Here is an 18,758-nt window from a genome sequence, read left to right as displayed (position 1 = left end):
GCGAAATTTTTCGTTGATAAAAATCAACAACAATACCATCGATTTTATTTGAAAAAAAACACTTTAGCCATCTATTTTATATAATAAATCTAAACATCTAATTTTAAAAGAGAATCTTCATCGTTTAAATTTATCAACAGTCAAGGTCGTCGATATAATAAATATTAAAATCGACACCATTTTTGTCGATTTTAAAGAGGGAAAAATATCACAACCCATTCTTCGTTGGCAATGCAATGCTAACATGAAAATATTCTAAGTTTCTAAAAAAAACATACGACTCTGTCATTGATTTTAATATTTTATTTTTAATTTTTATTTTTGGTTTTATCGATGACAAGCTGTCGAAAATTATCGACAAAGATTTTGCGTCGATTTTTTAGAGTCGATAATTATACTATTTCTTGTAGTAGAACCGGTCCCAACCAGCCCATCACTTAAAATGAGCCAAAGCTCATCTTCCTCCCCATTTTAGCAAGGAGCACGCTAAAGCACAAGGAGGGGAAGAAAAGGGTCTCAAACCCTTGTTCCAATTTCTATCCACCATAACTTTTTTAATCTGAGCTCCGATAGCCGCACCGTTCATGGCTACGCGTCCAACGCGTCGAGATCTACGATTCTATCGGATCAATTTCATAGGTAAGTCACACCACTCATCCCGGCCTTTCAGTCTCTTGAAATTTCGAAATTTTGGGGCTTTGGTTATTGAAATTCGATGTCTTAATATTTAGGCTCAAATTAACTCGAGGAATTTGTGGGCTTTTGCTCAATCAAGACATATATAAGGTGGGGACTCTCAAAACTCTACAAATTGTAGTTTATATGAGTTTGGGTATTGAATTTAGATGTGATATATGTGAATTAGGCTTGTATATATGTATGTTGAAGTTGATTGAGTACTTTGGAGGCTTGGTGGAGTTTAGGAGGCCTTGCCTTGGAGATTTTGAGCTTTGAATGCTGTTTTTGGTGCCTTGGTAGTGTCTCAGGTTATACGCAGAAATCGGCCAAGGTATGATTTAGGTTTCGCGTATTTAATATGTAATGATCTGTGAAAACTTAGGCTAGGTGACCATAGAATAGGTTGGATCATATGTGTTTGTTTAATGCCTAGTAACCTTGATAAGAATCATGTGCTGGTTTTGGTGTGTGTGGAATGAATGATAAGTGGTGAAATGATGGTGATATGTGTAAACATGTATATTCAATAAGAACATGTTGAATTTATTGATGTATATGAGATATTGATGCATGAATTTGTTGAGTTGAGATATGGTAGGCTTGGAAGGATCATTGTGGTAATAGTAAGCTTATGTTATGTTTGTTTTGGGGTATGGTATATTAAGGAAATTGTTGTAGTGTTGAGGAAGAGATGCTTGTTAATGATTTGCAGGTTTGCTATTGAATTGGGAGTAACATTTAATGAAAATGAGGTTTTGAAATTTTGTGAAATTTTGATTTTTTGGGCCAAACTTCGACGAGCCATAACTCAGCTTCCGAACCCTCAAGTTGTTTCAAATTTATTTTAAATAAAAATTGGGTCCGTGAAGTTTATGCCGTTTGAAGAACGGAAGAAAAATGTTTTAAGACGAAAAAGTTATGCATGTCGGAGGTTTGTGGTTTAAAATGGTAAATCTGCAGGATTCAGACTTAGTAAAATTTTTGGTAAAACGTACGCCCACGCGTATGCGTGACATGAGACTTTTGCGTGGGTGGAACCCTCATTTTCATGTGGTGGCTACTGCCTCCCATGCATGCGTACGCAAACGAGCCAATGCGTATGCGTCATAGGCCAAACTTGCACACCCACGCGTGCGCGTGGCCCTGTTTTTAGCAAAACTGGATTTTGAGTTTTAAACCGAATTTTAAACTTTTAAACCCTTAATTTCATTCTTTTAATCATATAATGTAATAATAAACCAAGTAATTAGCTAAAGCTAGGAATTTGAGGTAGCTTAGGGGTGAAGTAAAGAGTAAATATGATGAATCATATGAGAATGATGTGAAGGTATGAGAAATTAATGATGACATAGCAATGATGAATGGTTGTGAAATGATTATGAATGACTGTGAATGATATGATGATTGAAATGAGATGGAATGAATAAATGTATGTTTGAGATACCTAGGTAGTAGCAAGGATGGTGGTTCGTCCCGCTTGCTCCAGGTTAATGTTTGAGAATTGATAATGATCATGCTTGATTTAAATTGAACAAAAGTATGTTTGTGACGCTTGGGCAGTAGCAAGGATGGTAATTTGTCCCGCTTGCTCCAGGTTGAGCTTTTAAACACCCACCTGGGTAGTAGCCGTAGTAGTGGTTATTTCACTGGCTCTGAGTTAATTGGGTAGTAGCAAGGGAGTTGTAGCTCAAACCCACTTGCTCTGCATGGGTGTTTCAGTCCATGGTTAGCTACCAGGATATGTCGGGTTGGCTATATAAGCGACAGATGATATCATCAGCCATAGGATAGGCATACATCATGTGCATATTGTCTGAATTTCTTGCTTGTGAACTAATTGGGATTGCCTACGTGATTATAATCTGCTACTTGTTATAATTGTTGTTTGTATTACTTGTGAACTACTTGTGTTTGCCTTGTTTTGCTTGTTTGTCTGTGCAACTCAACGGAGATGGAAGAACGAAGGAAAGGTGGTCAGGGTAAGGTTAAGATTAAGTTAAGATGAGTTTACATTTTTCTTAGAACACCTACCCCTTTATGGTTTCTATTTCGTACTTAAGCTTTATAATCTGAGTGTCGGCGTTCTAGGATTACCTCCGGTATTCCCAGGACCTTATGTATAATGTGTGTGGCACCTCTACCATGCTGAGAACCTCCGGTTCTCACCCCATAATGTGTTGTTATTTTTTAGATGCATGTTAGGAGGCTCCTCGGTAGGCATCTGGACTTCTGAAGCGGAGTGGTTTCTGGGTTTCTTTTGCTATTTGGTTTATGTATATATGTACCTAGCCTTCTCTTCGACTAATTGTTTATTTTGTTCCTCTTAGCGGTTTAAGGAGAGTTAGAATTTCAGTTATGTATTTTGGGTTTTCAGGATATGTATATATATGTAAATATTCTCCAGTCAGCCTTAGCTTCGCAGGATGATTTAGGAGCTTGATATTCTGTACTTTTGATCTTCTATCCCCACTTTCTACTTAGTTACACCTATGATCTCTCAGTTTCTTAGCACGTAAGTAATCTCGTTTCCTGAGTGTTACGCTTTTTATTTTGCGATTTTGTTTTACCTGTTTTTCAAGGCTCCTAGTTTATTATATTCTTTCTGATATTATATGTATGTATTTTATTTTAGAGGTCGTAGCACCTCGCCACCTCTGTTTTACATACTAGGTGTACAGCTCTGTGTAGTATGTGTTACACCTAATTTAAGAATGTCCTTAGTACAAAAAATTATAGTTGTCAAATCTTGAATTATGTTCAACCAGATTTTGGATCCTGCATTATTTTGTATCAAGCAATTTTGAAGCATACTCATAAAAATAAAAAACTAAGGTATTATGCAAGAACCTTATTTGACTAGTAATCATGCAAAAATTGAGTTTTTTCTAAATCTTGACAATAATATCAACTTCTTTCTTTTGATTATTACTTATATTATGTAGAATCAATCGTTTGGAAAACTATCGCGTATGGATGAGTTTTTTTAGCACACCCATACTCGCAAAGAGAATAGAACTCAATGGGTTGATGAACAGTCCCGAATGGCAAAGGTAACTTACCTTTTTTTCGTTGTAATTGTTTTTTTTTTGTATCTTAGAATGTGCAAAAAGAAATTATTTGATACTTTCCTTCATTGTAATTTTGGACTTTTTTGTCACATATCCTTTTAACTTTTGCATTGTTGATACTTAAAGTAATTTATCAATCATTGTAGGATACATTTCAAGAGCGCATGTTTCAGGCTAAGTAAGAGCGACAGGCTACTATAGAGGCTGGTGTAACTAATCTACTACTTGTCTCTGAGGAAAGCATATGGATTGAGACAGTGGATGAAAAACGAAGAGGTAGGGTATATAGCATGGGTAAGGTAAGGAACTCTTCCATGGTGCGACCCCGAGTTGTTGGGCCAACCACGACCACCAGTACTGATGTTTTGGATCTTAGAGAACAAATCACAATACTCAATAGGGAAATTGAACAATATGTCGCTAAATATAGAGAGCTTGAAGAATGCTATCAAAGAGAGAAAAGAGAGTGGCAACAGACTGTTGAATCCTTGCGTGAGGATCTCAACATCAGTAACTCACAGATGGATCAGTTTAGTCATCAACTCAGTACCTTGACGGAGTATGTGAGAGCCATGGGTCCTAGTAGTTCTGGATCATGTGTCCCTCCACCTCCTCCTTTTACTTTTCCAAGCTCCCAGAAAAGCGCAATTCGTTCTAGGTTGAAAACTCTCACCTATCTTGCAATCACCAGGACAGCCACAAGATGCTCATATGGAGGATAATTCTGACGATCTCGATGACTCAGATGAGGACTATTTAGACAAATACGAGTAGAATTATTTACTTTATTTTAAATATTTTTTATTATTAGTGGAATTTAGTTATTTATCTTGTCTTAAATCTTTAAGTTAGAGGATTATTTATTATTATTTTGATAAGTATGTAAATTCATTATCAAATATTTATTATAAATTTTATTTTTGTATTTAAAAGTTTAGTTGTCTCACTATTGAATATTTAATTGTCTATTATTTTTTAAATGATAAAAAAATATAGCTATTAAAATTGGCGGCGATATTGTCGCTTTTTAAATTCAAAATAGACAAAAGAAAATAAAAAAAAAATAGACGGAGAACTTGTCAATATTTTTATCATGTTATCGACGGTTTTCTTGTCCATTTTAATAAATCCAAAATCGACAGTTGGTTTGTCAATTTTATTTAATATTATCGATGGCAAGTGTGTCGCTTTTACTAAATATGGAAAACTCTTAACCTCCTATTATCGACGAAAAGATTGTCGATTTTATTTAAAATTTATCGACGGTTTGACATGCTGCCGATTTTATTAGATTTTTGAAAAATCGATAAACTTAAAAGCAACATATTGTGCCGTCGATTTTGCCGTCAATTTTTAATATTATCGACGGCCAAGTCGTCGATTTTTCTGTTGATTTTAACGGCAATATTTTGTAGCTTTACAAAATTCAAAGTGCATAAAATAATACAAGAAAGCAGGAATTCATACACAAAAGTCACACCCTTATTTATATATGTGATATAATTTTCGTTATAATATACTGATAAATTTACAATATCTTCCAATACTTATCCAAAAGCCTCATCAATAGTATTTATAGTCAAAATTTTTGAATTAAAAAATTTATATTAATCAAAATGCAACTTAAGTTTTTGTATAAACTAACAAATCAGAAGAAAAAGCAGGAGCAATGAATACAAGTCAAAGAACCCTAAGAACTAAAAAGTTGGAATTGAAACGAAATAATGTTGCGCATTTGCTTTCAAGGGCTCATTTCTTAAAAAAAATTTTCTTTTGTTCCAATATACTATTCATACCTTAGATGAATTGATATCAGTTGTTTATGTTCCGGGTGAAACTTTGTTTTATTATATACCAACTTAACAAAAATATTATATACCAGCTTAACAAAAATGATGTGAATACTTCCTTCATGTTTAATTTTGCAACAAGGATCTAAAATATTATAGTTCATAAAAGTGACACTTTAATGCGCATAAAGTTGTGTGTACTCGATTAGTTTCTAATATAGGAGTCTGATTTTAAAGGTAGAGGTTTAGTTAGTTATTTTAAGAAATTCAACATAAAATAATTGGCTTATCCAACCATTCTCAAGTATTAAGATAAAGGAATTTAATTCCTCTAAAGTGAGAATGTTGATAAAATAATAAAATAAAGAATTAATTACGATTGAATTTTACTATAAAAAACAATATAATTATTAACGTTAAAAATTGACTGTCAACTGTTTTAATGATTTGTCAATACAATAAAAAAAATGATTAAAAATAAAATATTAAAATTGATGACGAAGCAGTCTATTATTTTGACTACTTTAGAAAACATTTTCATATTATCATCGCATTACCGATGAGGTAGTGTGTTAAAAATACTTTTTTTTTTAAATTAACGGATGTGTCGTCTATTTTAATCTTTATAATATCAACACAGTTTGCCATTGATAAATATGGACAACGGAGATCTTTTTTAAAATTAAATAAATTGTGTAAATTTATTATATAAAATAGACAGTAAAAATATTGATTTTTTTTAACTAAAATCGACAAAGTTGTCATCAATTTTTCATCGAAGCTCTCCATGTTGCAAATTATTCTTTATTTTGAGATTTTTTATGTTGTTGAATAATCTATAGTTGAGTTTTTTCATCGATATTTTGGATTAAAAAGATTTGTTGTTCGTGTTCTGCGCAGAGTGTGATTTAATACGCTGATTTTATTTTAATGAAGAGTTCAATATGTAGGCAAGTTTTCACTAAACTAAGAGTGCTCGGTGAATGACAAAAAGACTGAGACTTTTGTTTTAACATTTTCTTTTCTTTATTAGTGGGATTGGTGTGTGTGCGCACGCCATTGCCTTTTGAAAAGTAATACATTTTTTTTTGTTACTGAAATATATAATACAACTTAGCTTCTTGTAATTTTTAATCTTTAGAATATTCCAAGTTCCCAAAGAGGCACAGCTCCAAGTAGACGATCCCTTCCTATCCTGTAATTACCAAAACAATCACATGGTTCTTTTTAAATGGAGGATGATTGTGACGACTTCGATGACTTAAATGAAAATTATTTAGACAAATATGAGTATAGTTATTTACTTTATTTTGAATAATTTTTATTATTAGTGAATTATGATTTAGATGAATATAAGTTTGAGTTTTGTTATTTATTTTATTTTGAATCTTTATATTAGAGGATTATTATTTATTATCTTGAGAAGTTTGCAAATTTATTATCTAATATTTAGTATATTTATTTCTATATTTAAAAGTTTATTTATATTAATTGTCTATTATTTTCAAATAAAAAATTAATAAAAAATATGACTATTAAAATTGATAGAACTGTTGTTGCTTTTTTTTAATTTAAAATAGACAAAAAAATGAAAGAGAGACAACAATCTTGTGGGTACTTTAATAATGGTAATTATAATCTCTTAAACATAATTTTTCATTTAAATTTTGAGAGTAAAAATTGTTTGAAATAATAATAATTATGTATTAAACTCCGCCTATGTTACACTTGCGGTACATAGTCGGTCCCAAACCCGAATAAAGGAGGAGGGTTGTGTTAGGTTTTCGACAGCCAACATAAAAATTTAGTCGAATCTTCATGACATGGATCAAAAATATTATTGCGCTAAAGTTAGGTCGTTGCCCAGAAGCAACGCGCTGTATGGATCGCGTATAGTATCAAATGAGCAAGAGCCGCTGCATCGGTGTCCGGGTATAGTGTTAAATGAGCAAGGGTTCCCGCGTTTTTGTGAACGGGCGAGGGTAAATAAGTTAGTTCACAAAGAAAAATGTAAAGGTCGGAGCGACAGAAGGTTGAGATTTGGGACAAGAAAAATAGGCACTCTAACAGGAAAATTCATAGAGGTGGTGGATACCATGACAAGGAGAAAGATTAACATCATGTGCCTACAAGAAACAAAATGGGTTAGTGCGAAGGCTAGGAAATTGGATACTTTCGGGTTCAAACTATGGTATACAGGAAAGGTGAAGAATAGGAATGGGGTAGGTATTATCGTGGACAAGCAGTGGAAGAAGGACATAGTGGACGTCAAGAGGGCGGGAGATCGTATCATCTCTATCAAACTTGTGGTGGAAGGAGGTACTTTATATCTGATTAGCGCCTATGCACCGTAAATGTGTTCGAAAGAGCAACACAAGATAAGGTTTTGGGAGAATCTCGAGAGTTTGGTCCAAGACATGCCTTTGGGAGATAAGATTTTCTCATGAGGAGATTTAAATGGCCATGTTGAAAGAGAAGTGATTGGATATGGAAGTATTCACGGAGGCCATGATTTTAGGGTGGTCAATACCGAGGGTAAAACTATTTTGAACTTTTTCCCAACCTTTGATCTCCTCGTTGCAAATACATGTTTCAAAAAGAGAGATGAACATCTTATAACTTATAAAAGTGGCATGACAAACTCTCAAACCGACTTCTTCTTGTTGAGGAGAGTCGACTGGCAATTTTGCATTAACTATAAAATTATTCTAGGAAAGAGTTTAACAACACAACATAGGATGCTTGTCATGGATTTTCACATTGAGAAAAAGTTGAGGAAAAGACATCATACGAAGAACCTAAGGATGAGGTGGTGGCAGATGAAAGGTGAGGAACAAAGAAGCTTTCTAAGACGGGTAGAAGAAAGGGCAAAGTGGGATGGGAACGGAAGCGCAGAGAAGATGTGGAGAGAGATGGCAGAAGTTATTAGAAGAACAAAAAAAGAAAGTTTTGGTGAATCTAGAGGGACAGGACCAAGAGACAAGGAGTCCTGGTGATGGAATATGAGTGTACAAGAAAAGATAAAGGCAAAAAAGGTGTGTTTTAAAGAGTGGTCTTTATGCTGCAATGCAGATAATTCGAAAAATATAAGGCGGCCAAGAAAGAAACAAAAGTGGCTGTAAGCGAAGCAAGAACAAGAGCATATGAGGGTCTCTACCAGTCCTTAGGCACGAAAGAAGGAGAAAAATATATATATAGAATCGCAAAGAGCTATGAAAGAAGAACGAGAGACTTGGATCAGGTTAAGTGCAAAAGGATAAAGACAGGGAGGTGTTGGCTCAAGAGGAGAAGATCAATGAAAGGTGAAAGAGCTACTTGTACGAGTTATTTAATGAAGGATAGAAGACTCTTCCGAGCCTTGGTCGGTTATGCATGAGAGAAGAAGATCAAAATTTTGACTACTATATATCGAAGAATTTGAGACTTCAAAGTAAAAGAGACTCTAAAGCGGATGAAAAATGGCAGGGCAGTAGGACCCGATAATATCCCGATTGAAGTTTGGAAGGACCTTGGAGAGAAAGGCGTCAGTTGGTTAACCAAGCTTTTTAATGAGATTTTAAGGTCTAAGAAGATGCCAGATGAGTGGAGAAAGAGCACCTTGGTACTTATCTACAAGAATAAAGGGAATATACAAAGTTGCAAAAACTATAGAGGGATCAAGCTCATGAGCCATGCCATGAAGTTATGGAAAAATGTGATAGAACGGAGGTTGAGATAAGAGACACATGTAACAGAGAACCAATTTGGTTTTATGCCAGGCAGATCCACCGTTGAAGCGATATACCTGTTAAGAAGGACGATAGAGAGGTATCGTAATAATAAAAAGGATCTACATATGGTGTTTATTGATTTAGAAAAAGTGTACGATAGGGTGCCAAGGGAGGTCTTATGGAAGATTTTAGAAAAGAAGAGAGTAAGAATCGCATATATTCGTGCAATTAAAGACATGTATGATGGGACTACAACTAGTGTGAAGACTCAAGGTGGTGTGACAGAGGAATTTTCTATTGGTATAAGATTACGCCAGGGATCATCCTTAAGTCCATACCTTTTTACATTAGTCTTGGAGGTACTCATAGAGCATATTTACCGATGATATCGTCCTTATGGGAGAGTCAATGGATGACCTAAATAAGAAGTTGGAGTTACGGAGAGAAGCTCTAGAAGTGTATGCTCTGCGCATAAGCTGTAGCAAGACGGAATATATGGAATGTAAGTTCGGTCTGCGAAGGAAAAACCCTAATATAGATGTGAAGATTGGAGATAATATCCTACGAAAAGTGAAGAGTTTTAAGTATCTTGGGTGCATCATACAAGATAATGGAGAGATTGAACATGATGTAAATCATAAGATCCAAGCAGGTTGGTCAAAATAGCGGAGTGCATCTCGTTTTATATGTGACAAAAAAGTGCCTTTAAAACTTAAAGATAAATTCTATTACACTGCTATCAGACCGGCTATACTTTCTGGTACAGAGTGTTGAGTGGCCAAAGGGGAGAACGAACATAAGCTAAGTGTGGCAGAAATGAAGATGTTGAGATGGATGAGTGGTCATACGCGATTGGATAGAATAAGGAATGAAGGCATAAGAGAGAGGATTGGAGTAACATCTATTGTGGAAAAGATGGTAGAATCATGGCTCAGGTGGTTCGGACATGTGAAAAGAAGACCGACAGAACACCCAGTCAGGAGGGTGGATGAGATGGAAGATGAACAAAGAGTGAAAGGTAGAGGAAGACCAAAGAAGACCATTCATGAGGTGGTCAAACGAGATCTACATGTAAACGGTCTCTTTATAGACATGATACATGATAGAGTTCAATGACGTTACTTGATTCATGTAGTTGAGCTCACCTAATAGGATAAGACTTTGTTGTTGTTGTTGTTGTTGTTATAATACTAATAAGTATGTATTAATATATTATATAAATTTATTATATAATAAAATAGAAAGAATATGTATATTAATATATTAGTACATGAATGATAAGATTTATATACGATTAAAGTTGTGATGTGTACATTAATGTTTTAAATCAATTAATGTATTCATTTATTTATTTATTTTTATGTCGTTAGGAAGTTAAACTCACTTTGAAGAGCTTAGTCCAAAAAGGATAACCATGTTTCCAAGTTATTATGGCATCCTGGCTGGAAACCCTAACTATTTCTCTATTTAGAGACACATAAATTGAAGGATGCAAACAAAGTGTCTTCCATTTACTCATCTCTAGCAAGTTTCACACGTCTCCTCTAGCTAGCTATATAATCTGAAATAAAGCTTCTGTTCATAATTTGACTTGATCGTCAATTACTGCCATTATCGGCATAACATGTGCATTTAACTCTTACCTTGGGAAAAGGTTTTAGATACTTTAACTAGACTAATATACAAAATTATTTTTAAGATTTTATTTGGAGAAACAAATCAGTTTTCAATTCATTTTTTGACAGAATAACTCTCTAGATCAGTCTTTAAAAATTTTAAAAGAAGATATTTTAATTTCCAAAAAAATTAATACACTGATCAATCTTAAATTTTTTTTTCTATTAGACATTAATAGTCTTCCATCCAAAAAAAATAAAGTAAAATTATTGTTATTATTATTATTATTAATTATACAATAATAATACTGTACCATAATTTCTTGTAATTTTTGACAAAAATAATGATAACTTTATTCATTAAATTTTTATATATAGTCACTCAATAATAATAATAATCAATAAAATTATTAGAGATTATTTTACAAGAAATTCAAAGTTGAAACTATTTGATAGTTTTGTATTTAATATAATCAAAAGATGTTTTATTTTAAAAAATATGTTTGTATTAAAAAATATATTTTAATTTAAATTTCAAAGTATCAATATTCACCTTATTTGTTTCTAACGAAAATAGTGTATGTATTAATATGTTAGTGTAATCATCCACAGGTTTTTTTCCGTTACAAATTATTAAAAATATTTATTTTCCAGAAACCCAGTTTTGATCTTTATTTGCAAGAATGAACGTTTTTTTTTTTTGTAATTAGAACAAGTTCGCCATACCCCCGGTGAACTCTATGCAAAGTTCGGCGTATTATAAATTGGAAGTGGGACCATTGTCCCTTGTCCTTTTCTTTTCACACCTTCTCCCAATTTTTATTCTGTTAGAACTTTCTGTATTCCGGCATTTAAGAGATTTGGTATTCACAGCATCAGCAGTTTGAAGTTAGTAATTAATATGTTAGTTTGAGTAATTTTTCTCATATTAGTTAGAGTTAACTATTATTTCTTATTTTAATGGTTGCATGCTAATTATAGTTAGAGTTATTGTTTACTCCTTATTTTATGTTATTCGGTGGTTGTTGAATGTTTTTAATATGTGAATTAGTATGTTGTTAGTTAGTTTAGTCAAAAAAATTGGTTGAAGTTGTTAGTCAAATCTTAATAAAATTAAGTTAGACCGTAGGGTTAAGTGAGTAATAGGTTAAGGTTGCCTAGGGTTTTAGTGAGAGTGAGGTAGTTTAGGGTTTATCAAATAGGTTTGTTTACAAATTTCGTTAATGTGAAATAAATGCTGATAAGTACATGTTATGTTGTTTAAATTGGTTGTGGTTAGATGGAGCAGCAGTTATTGGGATACGAGGGGACCCTCTACAGATTAGATCAGGCCGAGCACATTGCTGGCAGACTTGATCGAGTGGTATGATTCAATATCGTTGTCATTTATCTCTCTTTAATTATGAAACAGTGGACTTGTGCTGTTTAGAGTTGACGCTATTTTTTGTTTTGTTTTTAATTTTATCTTTCTGTTTGGTAGGCGTCTCGGATCTTGCGCACCAGGAAGAATTTGATGACGAGGCCACCGGAGGTGATTAGGCCATATCTCAGACGAGCCGTGTTTGAGTATGTGGCCTACATGGTTGAGTTCGAGCATGAATGGCCACTTGTACTCCACAGCCCTCCTGATACTATACGTCTTAACAGCCAAAATGACTTCTTCCTTGTTCTGAAAATGTTCTCCAACCTCGAACTCATTCCTTGGATCATCTTCAGGGCCTCCCTAGGTAAAGGACCAATCGGACGTCATTGTCTCGAGATTCAACCTAGAGAAGTGGTCTGGGCGATCATACGGTTGCGAAATAGCGGGTTGTGTCAGGACAATTTGTGTGTCACCGTAAAAGTTCATCTCTTATTCATCGTAACCATCATCAGGAATTTCAGCTGGTTCTTCTTCGGCATCGTCTCCATCATCGGGGTTAGCTTCATACTGGTCCATCATCGGATCCCTCACAGCGGAACCATCGTGACTTTCAATGCCGTCATCCAACTCAGCATTGTCCACTTCAACATTAGACCCTTCTTGACTACCTTCAGGAGCCATATTCAGATCCACCATTGTCCGCCTGATATTTCGTCTTACAGGCCCACTCAACGGACTTTCATCGACAGTATCCGCAGACGATCCTTGGCCACCCAAATTGACGAGGAACACAGCTAACTCCAACAGATGAACATTTGCCCAACGGTTGTGCCAAGACCGTATAAGACGTACGTCTTCGTCATCCCGCAGACGATACCTGATTCAAAATAACATAACGTTTTTATCACAAGCGTTTTCACACAAATATACCAACAGCATAAACAACACAGTTGTGACATACCTTTTATAAATTAAGGTACCATCTATTTCGGTTGGATATCTGTAGTAGATTTTCTTTACCTTCTTTGTCTCTTGCATCCCAACGGAAAGTAATACTAGATTCTTTAACAGCTTTAAACAATTGATTTCTACTGTCAAATGGGTAAATATTGGTTGGTTCGATCTAAAAATGATAGAACCTTCTTCATCATACACTATTTCTGCATCGTAATGAATGGATAACAGTGGATTTCTTGTCATTGTAAAAAAATGAGATATTCAACAACCAAAATGATTGTCGAGAACAAATTTTGATACTCAACTTCGTTGTTATGGTCATTTTATGGGGAAACTTCACGTAGAGTTCGCCCAGGGGGGACTATATAATATATATTGAGTTTGCCATGGGTTAAGGCGAACTCCAAGAAAATCATAGAGTTCGCCGTGGGATACGGCGAACTTGCTCTAATTACTAAAAAAAGCGTGCATTCCTGTAAATAAAGATCAAAACTGGGTTTTCGGAAAATAATTATTTTTAATAATTTATAACGAAAAAAAATTCTCATCCACATGCACAAAGCTAAGTTAATAATAATAATAATAAAGGTTGAGATATAGTAAAAGTAAAATGGACGGGAGACTGTTATGTCTGACAGAAAAAATCGTTAGAGATTGATCTGTGTATTAATTTTTTTTTTGGACTAAAATTTTCATTTTTAAAATTCTTGAGGACTAATTTGGATAATTATTCTGCCGAAAAATAAATTGTAAACTAATTTGTCTGTTGGAATAAAACTTTAAAAATTGATATGTGTATTAATTTTTTTTAGGACTAAAATATCCGTTTTTAAAATCTTTAGAGATTAATTTGAGTAATTAATTTTTTATAATCTATTTTATCCGTATTAATTACAAATTTGACTTTTCTCCCAATTAATGTTTTAATTTTATAATTTTAACGTATACGTATATTAATTACAAATTTGGCTAGCATAGTTTTTAGTGTTTACTCTTTTGACTTTTTTTTTCCGGTTATATGCACGTCCCCATGGTCTTTCTCCTCTTCTATATAAACTATCCTTCTCTTGATCATTTTCACATATTTTTTCATCTAATGTTAGTTCATCTACTAAAAATGACTTCAAAATATTCAATAGTCATTTTAGGACTCTTAGCTTTGGTTGTTATTGTTCCTTCAAAGATAGTTGCCAAAAATAGTTGCCAGTGATTTTTCTGATACTTTCTCTGGCTATAAAGCAGGTGATCAATTTGCGCATTGCTGTATGCGACTATTTGTTAATAATTAATCTGTATCTATATATTGTTAATAATAGATATGTTTAAAATGAACAAAATAATTATGTACTTATTAAATGTGTTACGTTTATACAGATCATTAAACAAAACTAAAATTTAATTCAAACATTAAGAACTAATATAATTCTTTATTCCAAAAAAAAAATTATTAGAATAAATTTAATGTATCAGTATTCCAAAACACACCTTAATCAGTATTCCAAAACACACCTTATACATAAAGTAGTTAGTAAATAACCAATAGATATGTGATGACGCGTGTCCTTTTTTTTTTACAATCCAATTTTTCTTTCACAATAACATCTTTTTCTCGCTATCTATCTATTTTTTTACGCTCTAAATCCTGGACACATTATTCTATATCTTACATATATATCTTCTGCTGTGATACATAATTCTTCGGGTAAATCACAATAATAAACTAAGGGATTAAAATTTTACACAAATCCGCCAATTTAAAATCTGTTTTGTGAATCTATCAATGTATATATTTATATGTAGTTCGAACTAACTTGATTTGAATTCCATTTCTACATAATTCAAACTAAGTAGGTTTCAATTATACACAAACACATGCACACACTAATTTGAACCAAATAGGTTCGAATTATACACAACACACACGCACACACTAATTCGAACCAACTTGGTTCGAATTACACACATAGTAATTTCTATGCTGTTAAAAAATTAATAATTTATTAAAAAAATTTTATTAGAAAAATTAATAATTTAAAAATTAAAAAATATATATTTTATTTCATACATTAAAAAAAGCTAACAAAATATTTAATTACGAGACTTCTTTAAAATATTTGTGATCTATCAATTCGAATTCCATACAATACTCTTTTTTTTTTTAAAAAATAGCTTAAAAGATGTTATGAGTACTATAAAAAATTGTAATATTCTAGTGATTTAGGTAAATACATGATAAAAATATTTTTTCTTTAAGATCTAAATTATTATTGACTATGTAGAGTATTTCTTTAATGTCCTAAGTCATTAGGATATTACAAATTTTTACGAATTTGTAATATATGATGATTCGAATCACCATATAATTTAGGAGTATTATAAAAATTTGTAATATATGTTTGACTTAGGTCATTATAGAAATACTCTACATAGTCAATAATAATTTAGATCTTAAAGAAAAAATATTTTTATCATGTATTTACCTAAATCACTAGAATATTACAAACTTTTATAGTACTCATAACATTTTTTAAGCCATTTTTAAAAATTTTTTGTATTAGAATAAAATATATTTTTTAATTGTTTTGTATGGAATAAATATTTTCTTTCATTTCTAAATTATTATTGACTATGTCGAGTATTTTATTTAAAATTTGAGTACATGGATGTTTTTACCTAAGTTATTAGAACATTATAAATTTGTATAGTACTCCTAACATTTTTTAAGCCATTTTTTTAAATTATTTTGCATAGGATAAAATATTTTTTGTAGTATAATTTAAATAAATTTATTAAAAAATATTCGTGAGCTATTAAAAATGGACAAAAGAGTATTGTATGAAATTCGAATTGATAAATCACAAATATTTTAAAGAAGTCTCGTAATTAAATATTTTGTTAGCTTTTTTTAATGTATGAAATAAAATATATATTTTTTTAATTTTTAAATTATTAATTTTTTTAATAAAATTTTTTTAATAAATTATTAATTTTTTAACAGCATAGAAATTACTATGTGTGTAATTCGAACCAAGCTGGTTCGAATTAGTGTGTGCGCGTGTGTTGTGTATAATTCGAACCTATTTGGTTCGAATTAGTGTGTGCATGTGTTTGTGTATAATTCGAACCTATTTGGTTCGAATTATGTAGAAATGGAATTCGAATCAAGTTGGTTCGAACTACATATAAATGTGCATTGGTGGATTCACGAAACAGATTTTGGTTTTGCGGATTTGTGTAAAATTTTGCTCCCCTTGATTTATTACTGTGATTTACCCTAATTCTTCCCTTCATTAAAAATGAAGATTAAATAAAAATAATATATCATTCTATAGAAATAATTTTATTTATATAATTTATTAAACTACTCTTTTATTTTAGTCCATGACAATAATAAAAAAAATTGTGTGGTCTACAAATTCAATCTAATAGAATATATAAATTCAATTACAATTTTAGTCTTTATTATCTTATCTTATCTTATTTTTATGTTATCTTCTTATCTTATTTTTTTATTTTTATCTTTTTTTTTATCCCTAAAATTTGCAGAGTTCATTTTATCTGCAAAATGCATTATTGGTCAAATGTAAAATTGCAAGAGCACTAGGATCAAATTAAAAGAGAAGAAAGAAATTCTTGAAAAGAGAAACTGTTGAAACCATGAGAAAGTTTCCATCTAAAATTGCCTTATCCTTTTTCCTCATAATAAGTTTTGGCAATAGAAACATGGATGATATTGAACTCACAATAATGGTTAAGCAAACTCGTATATATACTTATGTACATGACAAGGCTTAATCTGAAGTATTCACAATGTCTATAATTTGTATTTGTATCTTTGCTTTCCTTTGTTGCTGGCTTCATCTACGACACAAAACTTTTAACTCAAGATTACATCGTTTCATCAAATACCATCACCTTCCCACAAACTGGACAGGTGTCACTTCTCTCCATCCACTCATAAATGCAACCAAGATGAAAATGATGAGAGCATTTTGTCACTATCTTCGGATTCTCTTCAGTATATTCTTCAAGACAAGTTGGACAGCAATCCTCCTCTTCTGAGGACGAATAGACAAGTCCAACTCCAGTGGTAGGTTCTGCTGATGAAAGCCTTAATAAAGACTTAGAATGGTTTTCTTTGGATCCATCTTCACTGGCATGTTCATGCCACTCGTTGCTTGAAGTTAAAGATTGTTGGTCATCCTCATCTAGATCACTTCTTAGAGGTTCTGCCTCATCATTCACATGACTTGAACCCCTCTCACGTCGTGAAACTAGTCTATCATGCTGAGAGCGGAAATGCCTTGGGTCTGCATCATAAGGCATTGGCCTTGGAGGAGAGCGGTACATGTCATATAGAGAATTATCAAGTGATGCTGTGGAAGTCATAGATGCTGCCCCCTGTATAGATGAAGGAATTGCCTGCATTTCCCCTCTACGGAATATTGATGCATACGCATTCAAAAAGTTCTGTAAGACGGAACTGATGCACCCACCGTTCCGGTATACAGGACTATTTGGATTCATATCATCTTCAAAATCATTAACACTCAAACAACAACAAACAGAACCCATTATTCCAGTCTCAAATAGTCAATATCTTTTTCTCTTTTTTAACTTGAAATTTCCTCCAAATTATCAATTGAAACAAGGTCACCAAACACTGATGCTGCTACATGCACCCCTTGAGGAAAGGAGCCTCCAACAGCAACAGCTATGAATTATATTCACAAATAAATACACAAAGGAGAGAGGATTCTAAGCTCGCAGAAGTCAAAATGCCTCCGCAAACCAGTACCCTCCCTCTTCTGTTAAGACGATCTACAATATGGATAAGCAAACTCTTCTTCTCTTGATCACCTCAGAGAAAAAAAAGAGAATTTTTTGAATGATGATGATGAATTGATGATGAGAGAAAGAGAGAATGTGGAATTTAAAGAAAGAAAGATAAAAGTAAAAATAAGATGAGATAAAAAAATAACAAAAAGATAAGATAAGATAATAAAAATTAAAATTATAATTGAATCTATGTATTTTGTTAGGCTGAATTTGTGAGATACAAAACTTTTTTATTGTTGTCATGGATTAAAATAAAAGAGTAATTTAATATAATTTCTACAAAATATTTCAATCACCTTTATCATTAATTATTTTGTTAAGCGACTTCTATTTCTTTAATCCACCGTATTAAATNTTTAGTTGTATATAATATTTTTGTTCTTCAACAAAGATTTGGTTGAACCGAACTAATTAATTCTTAATAATCAATATTTTGGAATATTGATGATTTAATTAAAAAAATTCTAATTATTTACTAAATTAATTGGTACTTTTAATTTCTCAATAACTTTTTAAAGAATTATTATCTATTTGCAGCATATATGGAAGAAAAATCGGAATTAAATATTAGATTAAATGAATTGGAAGGACACGGATATATGAAAGGCGTGGGAGAAAGTCTTTAAATGGTGTACTCTTTGCTGCCGTTCGATGTCGCCAGAGTCATGCCGAAAATGTTGCTTTCCAAAACCTCCACGTCCATCTCCACCTCCACCTGCGGATTACTAAAAAAGAAT

The 18,758-nt window shown here is 32.4% G+C and overlaps 2 protein-coding genes across 2 annotated transcripts; one reads left to right on the top strand and one right to left on the bottom strand.

The window, feature by feature from the left end:
- The first annotated feature begins 7,632 nt into the window (after positions 1-7,632).
- LOC127741506 (uncharacterized) lies at positions 7,633-12,593 on the top strand. The gene is made up of 5 exons (XM_052254176.1): positions 7,633-7,855; positions 8,249-8,457; positions 12,142-12,225; positions 12,343-12,471; positions 12,579-12,593. Exons 1-5 carry the CDS (start codon positions 7,633-7,635, stop codon positions 12,591-12,593), a joined length of 660 nt encoding a protein of 219 aa, XP_052110136.1.
- A 4,251-nt stretch (positions 12,594-16,844) lies between these two features.
- LOC107464351 (E3 ubiquitin-protein ligase At3g02290-like) lies at positions 16,845-18,088 on the bottom strand. Its single transcript, XM_016083284.3, has one exon. The coding sequence runs from the start codon at positions 17,755-17,757 to the stop codon at positions 17,071-17,073; it is 687 nt and encodes a 228-aa protein (XP_015938770.1). The 5' UTR covers positions 17,758-18,088; the 3' UTR covers positions 16,845-17,070.
- Between the last annotated feature and the right edge of the window lie 670 nt (positions 18,089-18,758).

The sequence above is a fragment of the Arachis duranensis genome, chromosome 9 (genome assembly GCF_000817695.3).
Source record: "Arachis duranensis cultivar V14167 chromosome 9, aradu.V14167.gnm2.J7QH, whole genome shotgun sequence".
Taxonomy (NCBI): Eukaryota; Viridiplantae; Streptophyta; class Magnoliopsida; order Fabales; family Fabaceae; genus Arachis; species Arachis duranensis.
This window is presented reverse-complemented; position numbering and strand designations above follow the sequence as displayed.

What these genes read in the sequence shown, in the direction of transcription:
- LOC127741506 (XM_052254176.1), top strand. Translation starts at nt 7,633, where the DNA reads ATGACAAGGAGAAAGATTAACATCATGTGCCTACAAGAAACAAAATGG. An exon ending in CAAACTTGTGGTGGAAGGAG is followed by an intron (nt 7,856 to 8,248) that starts GTACTTTATATC and finishes AAATTATTCTAG; the next exon opens with GAAAGAGTTTAACAACACAA. An exon ending in CTGGCAGACTTGATCGAGTG is followed by an intron (nt 12,226 to 12,342) that starts GTATGATTCAAT and finishes TCTGTTTGGTAG; the next exon opens with GCGTCTCGGATCTTGCGCAC.
- LOC107464351 (XM_016083284.3), bottom strand. Translation starts at nt 17,757, where the DNA reads ATGGGTTCTGTTTGTTGTTGTTTGAGTGTTAATGATTTTGAAGATGAT.